Source organism: Onychostoma macrolepis, chromosome 16 (genome assembly GCF_012432095.1).
Source record: "Onychostoma macrolepis isolate SWU-2019 chromosome 16, ASM1243209v1, whole genome shotgun sequence".
Classification (NCBI taxonomy): domain Eukaryota; kingdom Metazoa; phylum Chordata; class Actinopteri; order Cypriniformes; family Cyprinidae; genus Onychostoma; species Onychostoma macrolepis.
The window spans coordinates 32978688-33003919 of NC_081170.1; the positions used below are offsets into that span (position 1 = coordinate 32978688).

General features: G+C 38.1%; 2 protein-coding genes across 4 annotated transcripts in view; both read left to right on the forward strand.

The window, feature by feature from the left end:
* The first annotated feature begins 3306 nt into the window (after positions 1–3306).
* LOC131522173 (uncharacterized) lies at positions 3307–12324 on the forward strand. The gene is made up of 9 exons (XM_058747476.1): positions 3307–3385; positions 4768–4831; positions 5219–5437; positions 5966–5997; positions 6232–6327; positions 6445–6604; positions 6697–6767; positions 6861–6959; positions 10833–12324. Exons 2-9 carry the CDS (start codon positions 4768–4770, stop codon positions 11082–11084), a joined length of 993 nt encoding a protein of 330 aa, XP_058603459.1. The 5' UTR covers positions 3307–3385; the 3' UTR covers positions 11085–12324.
* A 2538-nt stretch (positions 12325–14862) lies between these two features.
* The window catches only part of inpp5b (inositol polyphosphate-5-phosphatase B), a 52368-nt gene continuing 41998 nt past the window's right edge, over positions 14863–25232 (forward strand). The window contains exons 1-5 of one of the 3 annotated variants that reach the window (XM_058746109.1): positions 14863–15300; positions 15757–15838; positions 16640–16737; positions 16827–16856; positions 16994–17104. In XM_058746109.1, the coding sequence (XP_058602092.1) occupies positions 16665–16737; positions 16827–16856; positions 16994–17104 (214 nt within the window). In that variant the 5' untranslated portion in view covers positions 14863–15300; positions 15757–15838; positions 16640–16664. Of the gene's footprint in view, positions 15301–15756; positions 15839–16639; positions 16738–16826; positions 16857–16993; positions 17105–25232 lie in introns of those variants that run through there. The other 2 variants (XM_058746111.1, XM_058746106.1) reach the window with 2 other exon arrangements.

The window sequence follows — 25232 nt, forward strand, 5'->3', positions numbered from 1 at the left end:
TTCAAAAAGACATCTACTGTACTGCAGAGTTCAGCTCCAATTCCATAAACACACCTGAACCATTTAGTCAAGGACATCAGGGTTACTTATAACCCTGATATAATTTACAGGTGTGATGAAGCAGGAAGTCTGCAGGAAGAGTTCTATAGACACCCTGGTCTATATTATAGATAAGTGTTTCTGCCATGGTCACATTGATATGCACCTCCTAACATCACAACTCATGCATCATCTAAAACAGTGGTTCCCCCACTATGAGCATGAAAATCTGACTAAATCTCCTCTGACAACTTGCAGTGTTATCATTGAGGCTGAGAAAAGAACACAACGCTGCAGACAACAGGTAAATTGCAGGTATCGCTGTTTACCTGGATAGCAGATGTTTCATATGCTTTTGGCCAATCAGAACTGTTTTAGACGCTACTCTGAAGTAGGAGCTAATTTAGTTGCCCCAAATGGAGTTCCTAGAGATAAATACGTTCCTAGTTCCTGCAGTGTGAACATGCCAAAAACTGGGAACTTCCAACAGTTCTAGGAACTATGAAAAGGTTCCTCAGGTGCGAAATCCCCTATTGTAGTAGCAAGTTTAGGGGTCCTCAACACTGGCCCTTGATGTCCATTTTCCTGCAGAGTTTAGCTCCAACCTTGATCAGTAACTTTCTAGTGATCCTGAAGACCTTGATTAGCTTGTTTAGTTGTGTTTGATTAGGGTTGGCGCTAATGTGCCCTTTAAGCAGAGTCAGAAATAACAATTATGAGTTCCATGCAATTAAATACACCTGAACCAGGCAGTCAAGGTCTTCAGGACTTCTACTAGAACCTTTCAGGCAGATGTGTTTGAGCAGGTTGGAGCTAAACTCTGCAGAATGTTGGTCCTCCAGGTGCAGGAGTGGACGCTACTGATATAAATAAAATATTGCCATTGTTTTGTTCATTTATTCTGTCTCTGATGTGAGCTCCCACAGAGAATAAGACAAGGTCCTTGTGGTTTGAGGTCCCTGATGTCTCCACTCAGATCAGAGTTGGAACTTTACATTTTTGTAGCTTTTTAATAAAGTTACGTACTACCGCAACCATCTGTCTGGCAATGGCAGGTGCAAAAGCTACTGTATCTATAGGTATCTTTTGATACCATGCCAATCCTTATCAAGGGACAGACAACTCTGCATGTTTTCTAATGTTTGGCCAAAAACAGGGATTAGAATCAACGCTTCAATCAACAAAAAGTTCTTCTTTTTTCTTCTTTTTTTTTGTGCAGAATGTAATAGAAATAGGAACAGAATCCTTTTCAATCATTCCAAGAGTGGTGTGATTCTGAAATTTCTTATAAAAAAAAATATTTGGTATTTAGTCATGAAAACTTGTTCTACTTTCCATTGCCTGAATCTTTTTAAAGATGTCAAATCAAGTCAAGTCACATTTATTTATATAGTGCTTTATGCAATACAGATTGTGTCAAAGAAGCTTTACAGTATTAAATAGGGGGGGGAAAAGTGTGTCAATAATGCAAGAGGACAATAGGAAACACTCAATTTTCCAGTTCATCATTAATTCGTACAGCATAATCAAATAGTCAGAAGCCTAATAACCATCTGACTTCAAAATAATCTTCAAACTGTTTTGAACTTTGTGCAGCTAACATTCTTTAACAGATTTGTCTTGACAAAGTTTCAGTTTCTATTTGTTTTGATTTTGTAATGTAATAGGGGAACACCAGCTTTGCATATAGACTATGACAACCAGTAAAATTTGTTTTAGTAACTTGAATATCTTGTTTTCATAGACCTTGAATCATACAGATCTAGTGCTAAAACTTGACTCTCTTTCCTTTCACCATCAGTTGTGCTTTCAAAGAAACATTTGATCAGTGATACTGTCAAAGACCTGCATTTCAGTTTCAGCATTATAAGTACTGGTGAAGTTAACCCTCTTTATTTCCAATCCTCCATACCCATAAAAACACAGGACAGTGTAGCATGGGTTAAAAAAAAAAAAAAGTATAGAAGAGTGTAAACTCTGAAAGGTATTATAGTATTAAGAAGTCCCAGAAATCCATGTTTGTCATCTGAGCACCCACAATCCTTCAGTGTCTCAGAGCTGGTGCTCTACATTTTTGTCATACACACCACTACAAAGGGGTAATTGTTGTGGGAAAGTCTTGATTTCACCGGCTGAAATCACCTTCAAAGTCCGTCTTACAGCAGTGTGACATGCCACAGATTCTACTTCTCTCAGTTTGCCCTATATAGCATCTCCAGACCTTTTCAAGCATGCAGTGAGTTTATGTTCATTCTGAACAAAGAGCTGTCATCTGTAAATTTACAGAACAGATGAGATGGACCTGGATTCACAAGAGTAGAATTTCTTTGTTTCAAATTATCTGTGAATGGCCATTTATGAGTAGCATTACTAAAGCTGGAAGTACATGAGTTTCTTGCAGTATTGTGAAAAGTTTGGATATTGTAGGTACATTTACATGACAATGGTTGTACTAAAAATGTAAAAGTTTTTCCTTTGCATTTTTTAAAAGTTTCACGTACAAACTGCAATATTGTCAAAATGATCATAGTTTACACGGATATGCAAAAGCGACTACAAACGCTGTATTGTGCATTCCAGGCCAGTATTTGGCAACGTGACTTTTTTCTAAAATATAAATTTATTTAATACTTTCCATGGTTCTAATTTTGTTTCCATGCTTGAGTTCATGATATTTTATTGTGGTGCCTGTGGTCAAATAAGTATTATTTAGTTCTCAGTTGGTTTTCATTTTTTGTGATTTGACTATTTCATTTAAATCAATTTCATTTGAGCTGTTTTTGTATTCTGCTTGCACTATAGCAATAGATGTTCTTTCAACCAGCTTCCTGCATCCTGTGATGCTTTTTAAATATTTCTCATGTCAACACTTTTTTCATGTCAACACTAAAATTAAATATTATTTTATTTTATATTATTTGTTTACATATCTTTTATTATTATTATTATTATTATTATTATTATTATTGCAATGCTAATAAATCAAATAAAAAGTCTGTGCTTTTAAATTTTTGGTTTTACACTTTTTATTTATTTATTTATTTTTCTAGCAGTTTAACTTCTCATAAACATAACTCATAATATCAATAGAGCTGAATGCATCATTTTAATAAAGGCACACCCCCATCTTTCTAGTTTAAGCACACAATCAGCAGACCAATCCCATCAGAGTTCCCACTAATTAGGAAACCTTCCCTCTGATGTCACCACACTGGAGGAGCAAATAGCAACCGAGAGGGAGAGAGAAAGAGAGAGGAAGGGGTAGAGGATCATATAGACACTCTTAACTTCATCCACAGCTGTTACAACTCCAGTCCAATCTGTGCTTCCCCATTGTTCGGTGAAGGTAAGCAACATTTCTCAATATGTCGTATTAAGATGTTGCAAATGTACAAATAGGTTTTTGGGTCCGGCTGTGGGCTATAGGTGTAGGTGGACAGATTTTCACAAGAGATGCTGCTGCATAGAGAGGGTTGCCGTGTTTTCAAACAGGTGATACCTAGAATCTAGAAAAGACCCAAGATGTTGTATATGGCAGATGCTAAATATTACATGTGTGTATTTATTGGACAAATACTGTTATAAATGTCTTTTGAGATTTACTGCTTTATGAATGAGAATTGGAATAAGATCTATGCATTTTTTTTCTTATATATCAGTTATAAAAATATATTTTATATTATAAAGGTTAGTGAGTAATGCCCAGTAGATACTTTTTGAACAAATAACAATATCAAATCATTGGTAAATACAGGACATCATCAAAAGTATATTATTTATTTTTAGAAAGTTTTTGCCGTTTCTTTGCAATTATTTGTGAAATTTACTAGCAATTTCTCAGTGTAAATTGTAAATGTTTCACACTTTTTTTTTTCAGTGCATCTAAAACTTACATTTACATTCAATAATAAAGCCAATAATATTTGTATGCCCGGTTAACTTGATTAATAAGCAAGCTAGAGAAGAGGAGAAATGCAAATAGATGGTCAAAATCATCCAAAAACATGATTGTATTACTGTGTAATGGAAAGAGAAAGGGTCATAATTTTGGTGAACCAATGTTTTCATACAAGACATAGTTTCCAGGGTAGTTTCCTGACGGGGTTGATCACCGCCTCATGGGGAACGGGGTAACAAGCCGTGCTTTGCACTTACACCCGTGGGATTCACAGAGAACAAACAAGTTGTTAATTGTGTGTGGGCAAGCGGCCTCGTAGCAAGGGAACTTTTGTAACTATGAACCGGTGTGTCTGCCAGAGAAATTTAAACGAAGATTGCAATTTCTGTGATGTAACATTGATGTAACGTCGATAGCCACACTGAGATGCCGCCTGTTTCAAATTCAAATACATGCAGCGGTGGAAACCGAATCAATGTGGCTCTGTTTCAGCCAAACAATTGACATCTATTAGAAGAAATTGTCTCTGATGACATGCTCCACAGCAGATCAAAGCAGAATATCATGCTCAGAGGTCACTGGAGGTTAGGCATGTTCCACAATGCCAATTATGACAGCTCAGGTTTGCATAGCTCTCGGTGAACGTCATGGATGCAAACCACCATCAGAGAATAATTCACAGGCAAAGGGATTTTTCTGATACTGATACATGCCTTGATTTATGTTGGTTGTTGGACCCTTTAAACACATCAAATCAGCAATCAAGCTCACCAACATTAATAAACACATTAATATCCTTGCTGTTTTTCATCATTATTTCATGCTTTCAGATGGCGTTGGGAGAAATATGTTGCACTATCGAAACAAGCAAGACTCGGAGGTCTTTGAAAACAGGTTTGTCATTGTACCTTTTCATGTAATGGTATTTAAATCAATATTTGGTAACATCTAAATAAACTGGTATATATAGTATATATATATATATATATACATATATACACACACACACACACACACACACACACATTAATTTATACCAACAAAACTAATATTTATAGGTAGAAATAGCTCTTTATGACAACAACGTTTGCAACTTTCAACAGTGTGAGTGTAAAGAAATGAATTAAAACTTTAATTTCAAATTCTTTCTGCTTGTGCTTCTTTTGTGCATGTTTTTCCATGCATTTCTCAACTGGCCAAGTTACATTTAACCACATGCAAATACAGTAAATGCCCTAGTTGTCACATACATTTGCTGTCCTTTATCTGTCTTTCCAACAGGCTTCCTGTTTTTTCTTTTATTGCAAATGAGAGATGTATCATCATCTACAACATCAGAACCTGTTGGTCCGAGTTCGACAACTCAGTCTGCGAATACAGTAAGTGTGTCCTCCTCCGTTTCTGCTGACCAGATGACCACATCAGGCTCTTCAGTGACAGGAGCTTCATCTGCCACTGTACATCACACTGCTTCTAACAGTGCTACTGTCGCCTCAACAGGTATTACTAGTATGAAGACAGGTGTTCTTTCTTTCTGTATGTCTATCTTTCTTGTGTGGCTGTGATGTCTAATGTGTAGAATAGAATAGAATAGAATAGAATAGAATAGAATAGAATAGAATAGAATAGAATAGAATAGAATAAATCTTTATTGTTAATGTTTCAAAATCAACTAAAGATGTTTAGCAGCACAGGAGGGTTGGCAGAATAGAAATAGGATAGACATAATGAAGAAAGAGATACTATAAACGATAAAGAGCAGTGAGGTATTATATGCACTAGTTTGTTCCAATAGCAATATGGTACTGAATAACAATATATATTATGATAGATATACAGTACATAACAAATACGAATATAACAATAGAACAATGTGTATATAGTGTGTATGGAGATATGACATTTATGAAGATATATAAAATCTGTGCCTGATTTAGCCAAAATGACTATAAATGTTTACACTTTTAATTTGACAACTAATTTTTTTTTTTCTCATTTATTATTATCCTGATTTGTCTATTGTTTCAGCAAATACATCTTCATCAGAAAACTACACTGCGGTAAGTACACTGAAAAATTAGTGTAGGATTTACTTCGAAAACCATTTTTACTCAGAAAGTGTACAATTAACTGCAAAGAAATGGCAAGTAACACATTGAATTAAATAGGAGATTCTGAAAGACGTAAATAGTATTTTCTTGCAAAACCTACTCCAAAAGGCTTTACGTATATCTTAGTGTAATTTATGCGTAACAATTATTGAACTGTCAGCCACTGCTTTTTTTCCCCAATAGCTATCCTGTCCAGCATTTACTTGCACTAAAGATTGTTATGATCAGATGATGAACATGACGGCGAAGCCCTGTCCATCCAGTGAATATATCTGTGAGGTCAGTCTGCCGTGCTGCGCTTTCAGATGGGAACCTCCAGTGGAAAGTAATCCATGCAAATCATGCACTGATGCAGGCTTGATTTAAAGAGTTACTTCTCGCTCTGTTGTGCTTCAGATAATGAAAGTGGATGCAGGTTACTCTGTCAGCTGCAGTGCCTCGTGTGGCGTGTCCTGCGGGAACGGGTCTCTCACTAATTGCTCTGTCAACTGTTGCAACACAACCAACTGCCTCAACAACATTCTGCTTGCCATGTTCAGTTCAGTCAGTACAACAGGTAACCTCCAACTCTTTCTCTTATCATCTCTAACGTATTTGAGTGGTTACTTTTGAATATTAACTCTTTTATTACTGCTATCTCGTCATTAGTAGCTACAACACAACCCACTGCTACAACCACAGCCATAAAGACTACAGGTCCAACCACCCCAGCAAACAATGTAAGAACACACACAGCTATTTGTCACTTTAGGGCACAAATGAACATTTTCTGCCACCTTTTGACTTTTCTTTGCTTTTCTTACTCCCAAAAGGGCAAGAAATGTCATAATGCCAAGTGTAATGGAGCATTGTGTTACAAAACCAGTGTCGTCAGTGCCATGCTGTGTCCAGTTGGTCAAGACTACTGCATGGTAAAGTAAAAAAAACAAATAAACAAAAAAGCAATCTAGTATTTATTTTATAATTTAATGTTACTTACAGTAGTTAGGTTTAATTGTCCTAATTATCTTTTTTATTAGAATAGATGTTTCCCCACCCTGTCTAGAGTCGAGGGCCATTCACAGCATAGATCCATATCATTCTAAATCTATGAGAATACAATTAAAAACCATGTAAAATGTCTGTGTCATCAATTTAAAGTGCATTTTTATTGGTCTAATTGAAAGAAGAAGAAAAAGACTATAAGAAACAATTTTGTTTAAATAGCAATTGTCATATATATTACTAGAAATAAATTAAACTAAAATAAACATTTATATTTAAATAAAATAAATAAATAAATAAATATTTAGTCATTTTGCATACACTTTTATCCAAAGTGTGTACATATATATATATATGTGTGTGTGTGTGTGTGTGTGTGTGTGTGTGTGTGTGTGTGTGTATTTGCACGCATGGATATTGCAAGACATAAAGTGGTAACGTTATTGTTCTTGTTGTTTTTTTGTTTGTTTGTTTTTTTGGGCTAAATCACGTTTTAGATAGGATGTCAACAACAGCTTAAAATAACTGCATTTACTATGTATAGAAGTATATAAGTGCAACGGTATGTATTATGTTTATTGTTCTTTAATTCTAACATTATAACATGAATTGCAGTGAAATTGTTATACAGTTGGATTTATTCATACCATAGTCCAGTATTTAACAAAATAACTAAAAATATAATAAAATGCCTAACTACATAATACTATTATTGTTAGAAATTTCAAAAATATAAAAATAGAAATATAATACATTTAAAATGTAAAATTTTAATTAAAACAATACAAATATGAAAAATGAATAAATACATTTTAAAATAATAAATAGTATGATATGGATATATGTATATATATATATAATAAACAAACAAATATATATTATAAAAATAGACCAAGGAACAATAAACGCATTAAACTATACATTACAATTATAGCAAATGAATAAATCATATAAATGAAAAACTTCAAATAATGAATAAAACACAAATATAACAAATACATTAAATTATAAATTAAAATGCTCCATCGGGACAAGACCACGGGAATCAGATAAGCCCTTTACACAATCTGACATGGCTGCGGTTGGAATTGAACTGCGGGTTTGGTCTGGCCAGAGGAGAACTGACCCCCGACTGAGCCTGGTTTCTCCCAAGGTGTTTTTCTTCATTCTGTCTCAGAGGGAGTTTTGGTTCCTCGCCGCTGTCGCCTCTGGCTTGCTCAGTTGGGGACACTTCATTTCCAGCGATTATCGCCGATTTGATTGCACAGATACTATTTAATAGGGGTGTGCAGCGGAGCCATTATTTGTATCTGTATCTATGACAATCTCAAAATTATTTGTATCTGTATTCGGATAGATCCGGAAGTGGGCGTGGCTTAAACCGGAAGTTCGTCAATTTACATAAAAATACTATTTTAAATGCAAATCTGTTCGATTCGTAGTTTTCATTTAACAAATATGCCTTGTATAACTAAAGAAAGTATTTTTTTTATTAAAATTATAACTTTGTAAATATCTTTTATTTAAAACTATATCAAGAAAGAAAAATAACTTTATTCTTCTTATTTTCCAGTGAAACTTTGTGTACAAATTTGACAAGAGACAAGCATCCACAATCTTAAATAAGAGCACTAGTAGAAAAAAAGAAGCTGGAAAAAAAATCGAAGAAAGTGTTCAGAAGCCAACTCATAGCAGAATGACAATAAAGCTCGCTTGAACTTGAAGTAATTAGATCATGTGTTTTTTTTGTGTGTGTTTTTTTTATCAACAGAGCGCAACAAATCATTTGGACCCTCCAAAAGCCTTGATCAAACATCACTTTTCTTGTCTTGTATAATTAAATGTAATGCCATTCATGCCACTCGTCATTTTTACAGTTGGATTTCGAAAAGGTTTGAAGTTAGGACCGTTTTTAGGATATTTTTGTCGAGTTGATATAACTCAGACAAAGCTCTGATTTCTGAGAGACGCGCATAGACCCCAACGCGGCTTGCGCTCATTTCATTCAGGCTACAGTTTACACTCATTCAGTTTACACATCCAGGCCCATAGCCAGCTATGAGGTCCAGACCTCTGTAAATGTTTCATTTTCAAAAATAAAATTTGAAAACATATGAAAAATCATGTCGCTGGATAAATTCATGTGGCTGACTCGCAGCAGCTGCGAAACGCAGGAGTGAAGGAGCTTGGCACAAGTGCAGCCTACACACTACAAAAATAAATTTTGTAATGGTTTTACTGTAAAAAGCTAATGGTTTATAATGGTATTTTAATAGAAACCATTGGAATTTCTGTGATGGTTTCTATTGGGCTTCTATTGTTTTTTTGTTGTTTGTTTTTTTTAGCAGGGTTAACATACACACTACACACTGACTAAAATTAAAAAGTATAATAGGACCCCTTTAACTAGCATTAAGTCAAGTCATCTTTATTTATATAGCGCTTTTAACAATACAGATTATGTCAACGCACTTAACAGTATCAAATTGGAGTAATGTATAATGATAAGATGAAACACTCTGAGCAAGCCAGAGGTGACAAGCGGCAAGGAACCAAAACTCCATCTGTGACAGAATGGAGAAAAAAACCTTGGGAGAAACCAGGCTCAGTCGGATTAATTAATGATTAATTAATGCTTCAGAAGAATTTTTCATTGTTCACGTTAACAAATGTACAACCCGAATTCCAGAAATGTTGGGAAGTTTTTTAAAATTGAATAAAATGAAAACTAAAAGACTTTCAAATCACGTCCCAACTATTTTGAGACCTGTAGCAGGCATCAAATTTCAAATGAGCTCATTTTGTGCATAAAATTGTAAAATTTCTCAGTTTAAACATTTATTATGTTATCTATGCTCTATTGTGAATAAAATATTGAAAGTCTTTTAGTTTTAATTTTATTCAAATTTAAAAAACGTCCTAACATTTCCGGAATTCGGGTTGTAGTTAACTAAGGAAGTTTAATGTAAAGTGTTACTATAGAATTTGTGTAAAATTAGATTATTATTTAGTGTACTTATTTAAATTGGTACAAAACTGCAGCGTGCACTTATAATAAACAGAATGTTATCAGCCTTTGATGTGGGCTCTATAATAATCATTAAATAACTATCATAATAGTTTAGCATTTTTGGCGTAACCTTTAGTTATAAGCTCTTGGTTCTCCTCAAGCCTTTTCCCAAATCATTATCCCTCAAACACACATATTTTTATACCCCACAATAATCACCACTACATGAATCTATTTAAATAACCCACCTCGTCTTCCCCCTACATGAGTCTGTCCATATAAAGGGACTGTTAAAATAAATGGGGGCTCATCCAGGATAATGTCACTGGGGTCTTATGCATATACACAGGGAAAAAAAGTAGTGTAGAAATTTTCACAAAGAAATTGCTAGTAAATTTCACAAACAATTACAAAGAAATGGCAAATAACACAGAATCAAGAATGAAAGGTGGGGAAAAAGCTCAGATTATCTATATATATATATATATATATATATATATATATTAGTGCTGTCAAACGATTAATCACGATTAATCACATCCAAAATAAAAGTTTTTGTTTACATAATATATGTGTGTGTGCTGTGTATATTTAATACACACACACACACACACACACATATTCACATTATATTGAGAGAGTAAATAGTTTCATCTTATAGATTTTCATTTTATGTTGACTTTAAACCATTTTTACTATTGTATGTTGAAGGATATTTGGATCTCATGCTCTAATGCACCATATTATACATGAATGTTAAATGAAAGCAACTCATTTTCTCATTCCCTAGCTACAAAAGACAACATCTGGCAGCACAGAGAGCTGGCATGCAGGTTGCAGTACAGATTGCAGAAAGATGCCAGTTTGTTCAAGCACCACTACTGCCTGTCACTTGGAGTGCTGCAATGCCACTACAACCTCCTCATGCCTCAAACTGACAGGTGAAGTGAACATGCCCAGCTCCGCCACCAGGGGTCCTGACTGTCCCGCACTGCTCACGGCCTCCTTGCTGCTCTTCTGGATAGTCAAAGTCTTCACTTGAGCGTAACAAAGTCACATTTAATAGGCAATCCAGGGAAGTGCCGTTTTCTATTAGGGGAGTGTATGTGTGTTTTAAAGCTGATTGTACTTCTTTTACTCTCACTTTTACATTCTTTGTGATGTAAGCAATTGAAGGTGTAGTGTGTGTGTGTGTGTGTGTAAGATCAGCATGAGAAGCAGAATGTGTGTGTGTGTGTGTGTGTGTGTGTGTATAGATGCCAAATAAGCTTTACCATTGGCATCTGTAGAGAGTTATGTCAAGTGGGAACATGTTGGATTCTTTATATCACAGAGTTAGACAGAAATGATCCACAGAGGAATATATTAACACTGCAGTGACAAATATGAGATTGTGCATCTTTGATTAATTCTTGCTTTTTCTTTTTGGCGTTAATGTACACTGTAAGAAAATAAAATATATAGAAAATGGACTATGTCCTGGCAGAAAATGACCACTACCGTTTCCGTTAAGTTTAAGGACCTTTGCCTTCAACCCTAAAACAATGTGCAACTGGTAAAACATCTGTGAAAAATCAATACATATTAACATGGTACATTGGGCTGTATTTTTATGGTCTTTTCTTACAGTGTACGTATGTTTGAATTTTGATTACAGTCAATCATAGTTATCTAAAGCTTCTTTTCTTACTCGTATTTTGTTTGGTGTCCACTGTACACAGGGTTTGTGCTTTCTAAAAGCAATGTTCTATTCTATATTACTCAAAATACTCCAAAGAATATTATTAGAATGCTCAGATAATCCATTTTCTGAAACTAATTAGATGAAAAAATAGGTTGTCCAATCAGGCAGATTTAACCCTGTGTGCTTGCAAAAATAATAGTCATGTACAAACCAGCTAACGTCAAACAAATGGAGTATGCACTTTATGCATCTAAATGGAAATTAGACAATGTAAAATATTTATAAAGCATTTATAATATTGGTCATATGAATGCCTGTTCTCATAAATATAAGGCTTTATTTTTACAGAAAAATGTGTTTATTAAAATGTAAGTGTACAGATCTAAGAGGATATAGACCACACTAATTTTCTTAATTAACATTTGAATTAAAAAATTCTGTCAGAGTAACACTACTGATAAACGTCATGATTAGGATTTTGACAGCTCGGTTGATAAAGGTTGTAGTGATGTTTATTGCTCTGTACTGCTTTAATCTGACAGCAAGAAATAGATCTTACTAACTGCTTTTGAAATTAATAAATAAATACTTCATCTTCTCAGCACCCAGTCTAGCATTTATTTGTACATTTTCTTGTTCTTTGCATTCTCCTAAAAATGTATTACATTTCTTGAACTACTGTATTAGATCAACCTGATTGTTTTAAGTCTGTTTTATCTGATTACTTTACAACTGTGACAGTCACATAAATTAACCAATTAAAACAAAGTACACTACATGCACTATATGTACAAAAGTATTGAGCCACAGCTCTTAATCTTTGAATGCAGGTGTTTCAATCAGACCCATTACCACAGGTGTATAAAATCAAGCACCTAGCCATGCAGTCTGCGTTTACAGAGGGAAAAATGGTCTTTCTGAAGAGCTCAGTAAATTCAAGAGTCATACTTTGATAATAGCACTTTTGCAGTAAGTCAGTTTGTTCAATTTCATCTCTGCTTCGTATTCTGTGTCATCTTTAAGTGCTATTATTGGAAAATGGAAACATTTAGGAAAAGCAGCAATTCAGCAACGAAACAGAAGACCAGGTAAAGTCACAGAGCGGTGGTCACCGAGTGTTGAGGCGTATTGTGCGCAAAAGTCACCAAGAGCTTCCAGAGCTGAGGAGTTCCAAACTTCCACTGGCATTAACATCAGCACAAAACCTGTGTGATGGGAGCTTCATGAATGGGTTTCCATGGCCGAGTATCTGCATGCAAGCCTCCAACACCAAGCATCAGATGGAGTGCTGTAAAGCAGCCACCAGTGGACTCTGGAGCAGTGGAAACCTCTTAATGCTTCGGCATACCAAGGCATTTTGTATATACTATGCTTCCAACTTTGTGGGAATACATTGGGGAAGGCCCTTTTCTATTCCAGCATGACTGAACCCCATGCACAAAGCAAGGTCCATAAAGATGTCCATAAACATCTTTGGAATGAACTGAAACAGATCTTTTCGTCCAACATCAGTGTCTGACCTCACAAATGCTCTACTGGATAAATGGGAAAACTATTCCCACAGAAGCAGTCCAAAATGTTGTGGCAAGCCATCCCAAAAAAGTAAAAGCTGTTACAGCTACAAAGAGGGGACCAACTCCATTAATGTCTATGTATTTACAGTGCAAAGTCTTTGGGGGCTCGAGCCCCTGTCCTTTTTCAAAATTATTCAAAAGTGCCCCTCTCGGACAAATATCAACAATATTGTGGTCAATAAAACAAAAACCGTGCAGTGCAATAATGATAATCAGTAGGCTATTCAATTCACTTATATTTATGTATGATATACACCGTTTACCCTACTGTTTGATTGAACTATCATGGTTATTTAAGCCCAAGTGCCACCTACAGGCCTATTATATGAAGTGTAGGCTGGCGAAATGGTGACATGAAAGGACTTTATTATATTACCATTTCTGATAATTATGCAGCATTATGAAAGTGTCTTATGCTCATCAAGCCTGCATTTATTTGATCAAAAATACAGAAGAAACTGTAGCCTAATATTGTGAAATATTATTACAATTTAAAATAATGTTTTTCTATTTTAATATACTATTTTAATAAAATATAATTTGTTTCTGTGATTCAAATCTGAATTTTCAGCATCATTACTCCATTCTTCAATGCATGGTCCTTCAGAAATCATTCTAATATGCTGATTTATTATCAATGTTGGAAATAGTTGCTTAATTTATTTAATTTATTTATTTATTGGAACCTGTGATAGCCTACTTTTTTGGGGTATCAAAAAAAAAAAAATACTGACCTCAAGCTTTTGAACATATATATTGTTACAAATGTTATCATTTTAAATAAATGCTGTTCTTCTTTAACTTTTTATAAATGTGATAACATGTCTTTCTGATGTCTTGATAGTTAGGGCAGCTGGTGAGGAAGTGTTGTTGTCTGTGGGTACAGTGTGAGCAGATGCGGCTCTCTTTGATATCTGCCGACTGCCCTGCATGCATGTTCGGTGTGTTCCTCTGTACTCTGAAGATGCTCTTACAGAACTCAGCATGCAGGGCTTCAATTGGATTTTTGTCCCATTTTTCAAATTTGTGATATATACATAACAAAAGCAGTGCAGTAGAACATTCCATATTCCATACCAAACACAGCCTATGTAGTGTACATTCAGTGTTATTTCCTCAAAAAAAAAACAATATTGTAGCATTATATTTTGCTTTAGTTCAGTTTATTATTATTATTGTTTATTTGGTTATTTATTTTGTTTTCAAACTTTTTCAGTTTGGGTAATTTTAGTAGGCTACTTCAATACACAGGCTATTTCATTTAGTTGAAATAAACACATTTTTACTTTTTCATGTTTTTCATCTGTTGTTGTTGTTATTAATAATAATAATAATATTACTTTTTTAGATTTTCATCTAATGTTTATTCAATTAACGATTGTTTTATTTGTTTATTATTATTATTATTATTATTATTAACAATAATACTAGTGTGCTGTACACTAATAGCCTTTTCCATACGAAACGCATCCATAATAGTATGCATATTAGTAAGACAGACGTGCTGTTCAAAACATTACAAATACGAACGATAGCGCCGACTAGTGAGTGCATGTGTTGTAAAGGAGTAGTGGGTGGGATCCGAGTCCGTCCTACCAAGTTTGGAGTATCTGCAGTCTCTGACGCCACTTCTTGGCCAGAAGAAAAGTAATACATCTAAAGAGGAGAAAATCAGAAGTGTGTCTGTTCGCGTGGCTGATGAGTCCGCTGATAACCGACTGCAGACGCTATGATCAACCTATGATTTGAGCGCTGGGCACGAGCTCGTGAATCTGCTGCGTGGCATTATCGGACGGGAAGTCACTGGACTCGCAGAGGAAACCATGAAGACAGTAAAACACTTCAGACCGTTATCCGGCACACTTTGAACGTCTGTTGATGTAAAATGATCGTAAATGTCACCTCTTACGTGTGAAGTATCGGGCGCAGACTCGCTGTGAGTAATGGATCAGTCCGTGGCAATTCAAGAGACTTTGGCCAAAGGAGAAAACTGCACCATAGTATCCTCTCAGCGCTCATCTGAAGCCGTGATTGCATTGCAAACGCGCATTTCTGTTCAAAGTAAAGCCGTGATTTTGAAATCGACTGCATGTGTTGTTATATACGAAGTTAAGGTAGTTGCGAAACTTTGTACTCTAAAAAAAATCCTATGTGTGCATAATAGAAATATATTTAAATTATAGTGAATGTCACGTAGTTAATATTCTCTGCATTTCTGTTTACAATGTATCTTACTAAGCAGACGCTGGTTTATTTATTTATTTATTTCTCATGATTTTATCGAGCATGCCCAGTTTTAATGGGAAAATGAATTTCCAGGGTGTCATTCCTCACGTGTCCGCTAGATGTCGTACGGTGTTAAAAATGGCTCTCATAAATTGAACATCAAGTTATCATAATATCTCGGTTGATAGAAAGGTAATGAATTGTGTTAGTTATCCTTAGCAGCCCAACACATGCTGTGGAGTGTGTTTCACTGCTGAATGATGTGAGAGAGAGCAAACTGATTGGACTGGTGCAGCAGAACAACGAACATGCGTGAGTTTATGGACTCTTAAGAAAACCATTATCATTGTTTTCATCAATAACGTTAATATACATTACTCCATGATCCACAATTGGAATTTTGTAGGGTTTGGTCTGTGTAGTTGAGACGAACATCTAAATCTGAATGAATCTTTTAGCAGGTACCCAGCTGACGTTCCCTCAAAGTTATGAACAAACATTCTTCCTTTAATGACAATAGAATGTTTGTTTGATGTTATCCTTCTTTAATAATGATCTCAAATCGTTAGCACAAAAAAAATATTTTTACATTGTTCACTGAACTTTTTGTGAAATATTTTTGTTATTTAAAGGTTTTTTTTAAATGTTAATCTAAATCTAAATCTAAAACTTAGTCGTTTTGGATGCTTCAGAGAACATTCCCATAATGTTTGCAAAGTCATAAAATTGATCGTTCCGTTAATGTTGTCTCAAATGTTCACATAACTAAGAAAAAAAAAAGAAAAAAACTTTTTAAAACATTTTCAAAATGTTTTCATAACTTAACGGGTACGTTAGCAAAAATGTTCATAGATCATATTTTTGTTAGCTGGGTATATACATTCAAATTGCTCTTCTGGGAAAACAAACCAAAAAAGGCTTTGTTGATGTATTTTTATTATTATTATTGTTATTATTTTGAACTATTACTGAGTTTTATCAACAGCATATAAAACTTAGCATTGATAGTTTTTAATTAATTACATAATGGCAAAAATTATAAGGACAAAAAGTTTATAAAACTGATGTTGTGTTTGCAGACTTTCAACATGTTCATTTTATTTTATTTTTCAGGTTATTCATATATTCCCATCGAAGAATGGCCATCACTGGTGATGACGTCACACTGGATGAAATCATACCCATTTCTTATGACTTCTCAGTTGTTGAAGGTAATTGTTGAAGGAATGATTTAGTTAATATTAAGTGAAAGCATGCTTTCATGGTCAATTTTTAACAGATTTGTCTGATATCTTCACAGTTTCATCTCCAGATGAGCTTGCTGTCGTTGGTGAGCGTTTATATTATATCTACAGTCGCAGTAGTGTTTGCTGCATCACATCATCAAAGTTATAGTAAATATCAATGCATCGATATTCAGTGCATCTCAGGGTTATTTTAATAGCTAGTTTATTTGTCATTACAAAGGTGCAGATACTCGGGTACGAGTAACTTTTTTTGAAGAGAAGTTGGAGCTGAAGTTACCTTTTGGTTCTCATACCCGTCTCTTCCTCAGCAAAGTCAATCGGGCATGGAGTGGTAAGACACACATTCTGCATGACTTTTCATAGCTTTGGGTCAGCAAGTACGTAAATATTAATTATTTTACATTTACATTTACATTTAGTCATTTTGCAGACGCTTTTGTCCAAAGCGACTTACAATTTGGGGAACACATGAAGCGATTCATCTTGAAGAGGCAATCCGACAAAGGAAGTGCTTGTAACACCAAGTCTCAGGCATTGTTTAAATAAGTACAAGCTAGCAAGGGAAGGAATAAGTAAGGAGAAAGATTTTTTTTTTTTTTTTTTATGTGTAGGTTGAAGTCAAGTAGTGTCGAAAGAGATGAGTTTTCAGCTGTTGCTTGAAGATTGACAGGGATCCAGTACTCCGAATATGGGTGGGAAGATCATTCCACCAGCCAGGAATGGTGAACGAGAATGTTCTGGAGAGTGATTTTGAGCCTCTTTGTGATGGTACCACGAGGCGCTCACTAGCAGATCTCAGACTTCTGGAGGGATGTAGATTCTTAATAGTGAGTGCATGTAGGCGGGTGCTGAGCCTGTGGTTGTTCTATGAGCAAGCATCAGTGTCTTGAACTTGATGCGAGCTGCGATTGGTAGCCAATGCAATTGTGTTAGTTATTGTGCGGCTTCTCCGGGTCCCAAAGACGGTGCTTTTATGTCTTTTAATGTCGTCTGTTCGTCTCCAAACAATGTCAATTTACCGCTAATTCATCGGGAGATCACTCCGGGATACATCTATGATCGCCAAAGCCTCTTGGATATCGACAACACATACAAACACAAACTCTCGCGGGCGGCTACCGAGAAGCTACGAGGCCTTTGTTTACTGCTGGAGCTGGACCTCGAGACCGCGGCCTCGCTTACTGACGCCACCCGCACAAGGCGGCGCCGCAAGCGGTGTGAGAGAGACGGAAACGCCGGCAAGCGCTGAGGTATACGAGCCAGGCTAAGGGCTAACCCTCAAGACCGGCTCTTCCAACACTCATGCTCTCAAACGCTCGCTCTCTGGAAAACAAACTGGACTTAATTCAACTCAGTCGGTCTACACAGCATGAGGAAAGGGATTGTTGTGTGTTTGTTTTCACTGAAACATGGCTAAAGGACAACATCCCGGACTCCGCCATTCAGCTGCACGGACTAAACTGCTACCGAGCGGACAGAGATTCATCACTGTCTGGTAAGACTCGCGGCGGTGGCTTGTGTGTGTATATCAACAAAGAATGGTGTAACAATGCTGCGTTAGTATCAAAACACTGTTCATCGCTGGTGGAGTTTATGTTTGTGAAGTGTCGACCGTTCTATCTGCCGCGGGAGTTCACGGCCATTGTTATTGTCGCGGTTTACATTCCCCCGTGTGCAAACGCAAAGGACGCGTCATGAGCTGTACAGCGCCATCAGCGAACAACAAACAAATAACCCCGACGGCTTTTTCATCATAGCCGGTGACTTCAACCACGCAAACTTAAAGACAGTTTTGCCAAAGTTCCACCAACATGTGAACTTTGCAACAAGGGGAAATAACACACTGGACTTTGTTTACACAACAGTTAAGAGCGCATACAGAGCCGAGCCCCGCCCCCACCTCGGGTACTCGGATCACATCTCTGTTATGCTAATCCCAGCATACAGACCACTTCTCAAACTCACCAAACCGGTTCAAAAGCAAATCACGGTATGGCCAGAAAATGCCACCTCAGCACTGCAGGACTGCTTCCAGGACACAGACTGGAACATGTTTAAAGAGGCGGCCACCTACAGAAACCACACAGACCTACAGGAGTACACTGAAACTGTGACTGCTTACATCAAAAAGTGCATAGATGATGTGACAGTCACCAAGACCATCACCACACGCGCCAACCAGAAGCCATGGATGACAGCAGAGGTTCGTGGGCTGCTAAAGACCAGAGATGAAGCATTCAGATCAGGAGATAAAGCAGCCCTCAAAACAGCAAGAGCCAATCTGTCTCATGGCATCAAGAAGGCAAAACATCAGTATGCCAAAAAAATCAACAACAACTTCAGCGACAGTAAAGACACTCGGACCCTGTGGCAAGCCATTCAGACCATCACTGACTACAAGGCACCGCCACAGGCCAGTGACGATGACACATCCCTACCTGAGGCACTCAACCAATTCTACTCACGATTTGAGTTACAGAACGACACGCCTGCACAGAAACTACCTACATCTCCAAACGACCAGGTACTCTGTCTCTCCCCAGCCGATGTAAGGAAGACCCTATCCAGGATTAACCCACGAAAGGCTGCGGGCCCTGACAACATACCTGGACGTGTACTGAGAGACTGTGCTGCACAGCTGACGAATGTCTTAACAGACATCTTCAACATCTCGCTGAGCCAGGCAGTCGTCCCCACGTGTCTCAAATCCACCTCCATAATCCCAGTACCAAAGAAGTCACATGTGTCCTGTCTGAATGACTATCGTCCCATAGCACTGACCCCAATCATGATGAAGTGCTTTGAGAGGTTAGTCATGCATCACATCAAGTCCAGTCTCCCAAGCACGCTGGACCCACTCCAGTTTGCATATCGTCCAAACCGTTCCACGGACGATGCAATATCCACCACTCTCCACCTAGCTCTTACTCACCTGGAACAGAAAGACTCCTATGTAAGAATGCTGTTCATCGACTTCAGCTCAGCATTCAATACAATAATCCCACAACAGCTCATCTACAAACTAAACCTGCTGGGCATTAACACCTCCCTCTGTAATTGGATCCTGGACTTTTTAACTGCAAGACCTCAGTCAGTCCGTATCGGCCGCAACACCTCGAGCACTACCACACTGAGCACAGGGGCCCCACAAGGCTGTGTGCTCAGCCCGCTGCTCTTCACGCTGCTGACCCACGACTGCACTGCCAAGTCCAGCTCCAACCACATCATCAAGTTTGCTGATGACACAACTGTGGTAGGCCTCATCAGCAACAACGATGAAACGCACTACAGAGAGGAAGTGGTACAGCTGGCTGAATGGTGTGGCACTAACAACCTGTCCCTCAATGTGAGTAAGACAAAGGAGGTTGTGATGGACTTCAGGAGAAACTCTGTTGACCACCCCCCACTGACCATCGACGGCTCAACCGTGGAGAGAGTCGGTAGCACTAAATTCCTGGGGGTGCACATCACAAAGGATCTCACCTGGACCACCAACGTCACGTCACTCAACAAGAAGGGACAACAGCGCCTCTACTTTCTCCGTCGGCTGAAAAGGGCAAGTCTCCCTCCACCCATCCTCACCACCTTCTACAGGGGCACCATTGAGAGTGTGCTGACCAGCTGCATCACTGTCTGGTATGGGAACTGCAGTGCTGCTGACCGCAAGACCCTACAACGGACAGTGAACACTGCCGCAAAGATCATCGGTGCCCCTCTTCCCTCCATCCTGGACATTTTCCTTGCACGATGCTCCAGCAAGGCCTCCAGCATCGTGAAGGACCCCACCCACCCCTCCCACAACCTCTTCCAGCTCCTGCCATCAGGAAAAAGGTACCGGAGTATCAAAGCTCGTTCTGTCAGATTGCTCAACAGCTTCTTTCCCCAGGCTGTGAGAGCTCTTAACTCCAATCTCCCTGTCCCCGCTCTGAAACCATGAACACCTCATCCCCCAACTCATAAACAACTATTGACAATTTCTCCTAAATGCAATTCTGAGTGTGCTACACACAGGTGAGTGGGCTATACAAACCACCTGTAGTAACGCACTCGTCCCACTATATGCACACTAGACACTTTCTATAAACACTCCCTGCAACAAAGACTCAATAAGAATAATATATGTTTACTTGAATATTGCACTACAAAATAATGTTTACTGGAACATTGCACTACTAACTTTTTTGCACTATGCGCTGCTTCCCACAAAATCTCTCTTCTGAACAATTTAATGTAAAAAAAAATATATTTCCTGCACAATCTCATGTACAAATATCTCTTTTGCACTATTTCATGTCCAGTATTTATGTAAAGTTCTTGTACAGTCTCAGTTTGTGTATGTGTAGTCAACTAGGTATAGTAGTTATAGTACTTATAGTATATGTATAGTCAGATGGTTAAACTGTTGTATAGCCCTATTGTGTTTTTTTGTTTTTGTTTTTTCCCATATTTGCATTGCTGTATGTTTATCTCATGTCTAACTAGTATGTAGCACCGTGGTCCTGCGAGACACGACATTTCGTTCCACTATATGTCCACACATGTAGCAGAATGACAATAAAGCTCAACTTGACTTGACTTGAACTTGATAAAGAGAGGTGTAACATGGGCTCTTTTGGGTTCCTTGAAGACCAGTCGTGCCGCCGCATTCTGAATCATTTGTAGAGGTTTGACTGTGTTTGATGGAAGTCCAGCCAGAAGAGCATTGCAGTAGTCCAGCCTAGAAATGACAAGGGCCTGGACCAGAAGTTGTGCAGCATGCTCCGTCAGAAAGGGCCTGATCTTTCTGATGTTGTGTAGTGCAAACCTGCAAGATCGAGCAGTCTTTGCAATGTGGTCTTTGAAGGTCAGCTGGTCATCAAAGATTACACCAAGATTTCTGACCGAAGTTGATGGGGTAATTGTTGATGAACCTAACTGGATCGTGATGTCATGCTGTAGAGTTGGAGCGGCAGGAAAGACAAGAAGCTCAGTCTTTGCCAGGTTGAGCTGGAGGTGATGTTCTTTCATCCATGCCGAGATGTCTGCCAGGCAACCTGAGATCCTTGCAGCTACCGTTGGATCATCTGGTTGAAAAGAGAGATAGAGCTGTGTGTCATCAGCATAGCAGTGGTAGGAGAATCCATGTGCCTGTATGATGGGACCCAGTGATGTAGTGTATGTGGAGAAGAGGAGGGGTCCAAGAACCGATCCCTGAGGAACCCCAGTGACCAGTGTATGTGCTTTGGATACCTCCCCTCCCCAGGCCACCCTGAAAGACCTACCAGTGAGATGGGACTCAAACCAGCGAAGTGGAATTCCAGCGATGCCCAGTGATGAGAGAGTGGAGAGGAGTATCTGATGATTGACAGTGTCAAACGCGGCAGATAGATCCAGCAGAATGAGGACTGATGATTTGGAATGGGCTTTTGCAATTCGCAGGGCTTCAGTGACCGAGAGAAGTGCAGTCTCAGTTGAATGGCCACTCCTGAAACCTGACTGTTTAGCGTCCAGTTTGTTGTTCTGTGAAAGAAACAATGAGACCTGGTTGAAGACAACACGTTCAAGTGTTTTCGCTATGAATGGAAGGAGAGAGACAGGTCTATAGTTTTCTATAAGAGAAGTGTTTAATGTAGGTTTTTTGAGCAGTGGGGTTACCCGAGCCTGCTTGAACGCAGTGGGGAAGATGCCTGTGAGGAGGGATGTGTTGATGATGTGTGTGAGTGTCGGTAAGAGCGTGGGAGAGATTGCTTGCAGAAGGTGCGAGGGGATTGGGTCAAGAGGACATGTTGTAGGATGGTTGGAGAGGAGAAGTTTGGATACTTCAGCCTCCGTCAGGGGACAGAAGGAGAAAATGGGAGGTTTAGCAGTGGATGTGGTTGGTTGGGGGTCCTGTGTGCGTGGAGGTGAGAACTGATCACTGATCGATCTAGTTTTGTCTGTATGTAACCAAGGTTACTATTACTCATATCGAACCTATGAAACAAAAAGAAAAGAACGATTTTCATATAAATATTTAATTACTTTATTTTGATGTTTAAGAAATTAAATATTGCTCAATAAATAATAGTAAATGAACAGACTAGAAAAATAAATAAGTTGAACCATTCGGATTAGCTCCGCCCTGAGTGGGTTGCGTCATCATTACTAGCGCGGGTTAGAGAAGAGAGTCTCGTCACGGAGAAAAAAAGTGAAATGGCCGCTGAAGCAGTGATGCAGATTCATTTGCAGTTGTGAAGTTAAAGATTAAACTAGAAGTTGAGCTGATTCATCCGACGAAAACGGCGTTCGAACAGATTTTCTTGATTCATCTGAGATTATTTCTAATCATTAGCACTTTATTCTTGTAACGAGGAGTTCTGAGTTGGAACTGTTTCTGCCATCGGCAAGGAGTGCTCAACATTGGTGGAAACTGGCGGGCCAACCTGGTTTTCCTGAATTTGGACAATTTCATGTTTCATCGATGTGGTAGGACCACACGTATCATTTTTTCCTTCCCTGGACGTTATTGCAACTGTGAACAAGAAGTTTTTTTTCCCTCCTCTCCTTTAACTGAACGTAGAAACAGGACGGACACTGAACTGAGCTAAAGTCCTATTTAATTGTTTGAGTCATTTCTGATTCTGACTCTGATTTGGTGTGTCATTGATTGGACGGTTTATCTGAAATTATCTCTATTGCTGTTTCATTTTTTTATTTTATTTTCCCATTTTTTTTATTGAAATTTTTCAAAAAAAAGAAAAAAGTGAATACAAAGGGAATTGAGTTGAACAATTTAACATTTTGGTATTGAATATACACTTTGTTTAGCAATTATGTGAAAATAAGAAGCAAGAGAAGCAAGGTCGTTTAAAAGTAGATAGTTATCAAGCTAAGGAATTAGAGCAGCTAAATTGAGTGAACCAGAATTAACTAAATATCTAACTATATAAATAAATAACACACAGGGAGTCATTATTTGAGTAAAAAAAATAGCTTTATTCCAAGGAATTTATTTCAAGAGGTTTCTTTTGTGAATTTATTGAAGCTGTCATTTTGTTTGTTTTTTTGTTTTCCCCTTTGTTGTTGGTTTTCTTCAACGTTACACAAATTAATACAAGTATAAAAAAACCCTTACCTTTTGAGTATAAAATAAAAAAATACTTACCTTTCGACTACAAACCTGTCTTTTGTGATTATTTCCTTGTCTTGCTGCAATACTGGCTCAAGAGCGAACGTAGACTTCTGATCTGGTCCGAGACATAGTAAACACGTAGACTGTAGGACGAGTGCTACATAACAGTTGGCGAGCCAGCCAGGAGCCGGTTCTTGCAGCAAGGGTAACTGTTAAAGAAACAGAGAAGGGAAATTAGTAGAACAGGAGAAACGAGTTATTGAAATTTTCAACCGTTAGGATGGATATCGTGAAGCGAGAAAACGTTAACGTAGCAAATGCTCTCATAGTCGAAGGCCTTACGTTAACTGAAGTAGACAATGAGCTGGAAAGGTACCTGGAGAGATATGGTTCAATTAGCCGCAATATTATCATTGACGATCAAGATTCAGAGTTTCACAGAAATGCCATCATAGAATATAACCATAACTCAGCAATTAAAAATTTGTGTCCCTTCTTACCCTTAACTTTGGGGAGTCTCTCTGACCCAGGTGTTACCTTCCGAGTGCGTGCCTTAGCTACTGTCTACACTCAACCTTCTATCTGCACTGCCACTAAAGGGTATCTTGAGGAATTGAAGGCCATTGCTGAAGAAAGTGGAATGTCTTTCCAAAGTGTGCTTCAAGAGGAACTGGAGAAACTCAGAGAAACCCATTCTGAAAATCAAGCTCCAGCAGAATCTCAGCAAGCTAGCTGTCATGGTTCTAGCAGTGACTCCCAGAGTGCAGAGGCCACCACCCCATCGTCAATAAGTAGCCCCCTGACTAATTCAAAAGTGACACCAACTCAAAGCTCAGAAACTAAAAACCCAACCAAGAATAAAACGACATCTGTGTCTCCCCCTTCTCCAGAAACTACCACTGATAACATTACTGTGACAACCTGCCCTGCTTTCACAAATATTGTGGACCCACCCAGTGTCCAGAGAATGGTGGTTGAACACATAGTGAAGACAAGCGAAGCTACCCTGTCACAGCAAACCTCAGTCCGTTTGAGGGTTTTCTCAGGGAGGTCTCCTCGTCCCCCCAATGAACCAGATTTCGACACCTGGCGTGCAAGTGTCGACTTCTTGATAAATGACCCTTCCATCTCTGACCTGCACAGAACGCGAAAAATCCTTGACAGTCTCTTACCTCCAGCTGCTGATATTGTAAAACATGTGCGCCCTCCAGCCCTGCCTGCTGTGTATCTTGAGCTGTTAGAGTCCGTATATGGTTCCGTCGAGGACGGAGACGAGTTGTTGGCCAAACTCATGAGCACTCTACAAAATCAGAGTGAAAAACCATCAGACTACCTGCACCGCCTACAGGTCATTTTGAGTGCAGCAATC

Bases quoted from the DNA above. Each gene is read 5' to 3' on its own strand.
- LOC131522173 (XM_058747476.1), top strand. From the start codon at position 4,768: ATGGCGTTGGGAGAAATATGTTGCACTATCGAAACAAGCAAGACTCGG. The intron at 5,998-6,231 runs GTAAGTACACTG...TTTCCCCAATAG, and splicing joins CATCAGAAAACTACACTGCG to CTATCCTGTCCAGCATTTAC. The intron at 6,605-6,696 runs GTAACCTCCAAC...TCTCGTCATTAG, and splicing joins CAGTTCAGTCAGTACAACAG to TAGCTACAACACAACCCACT.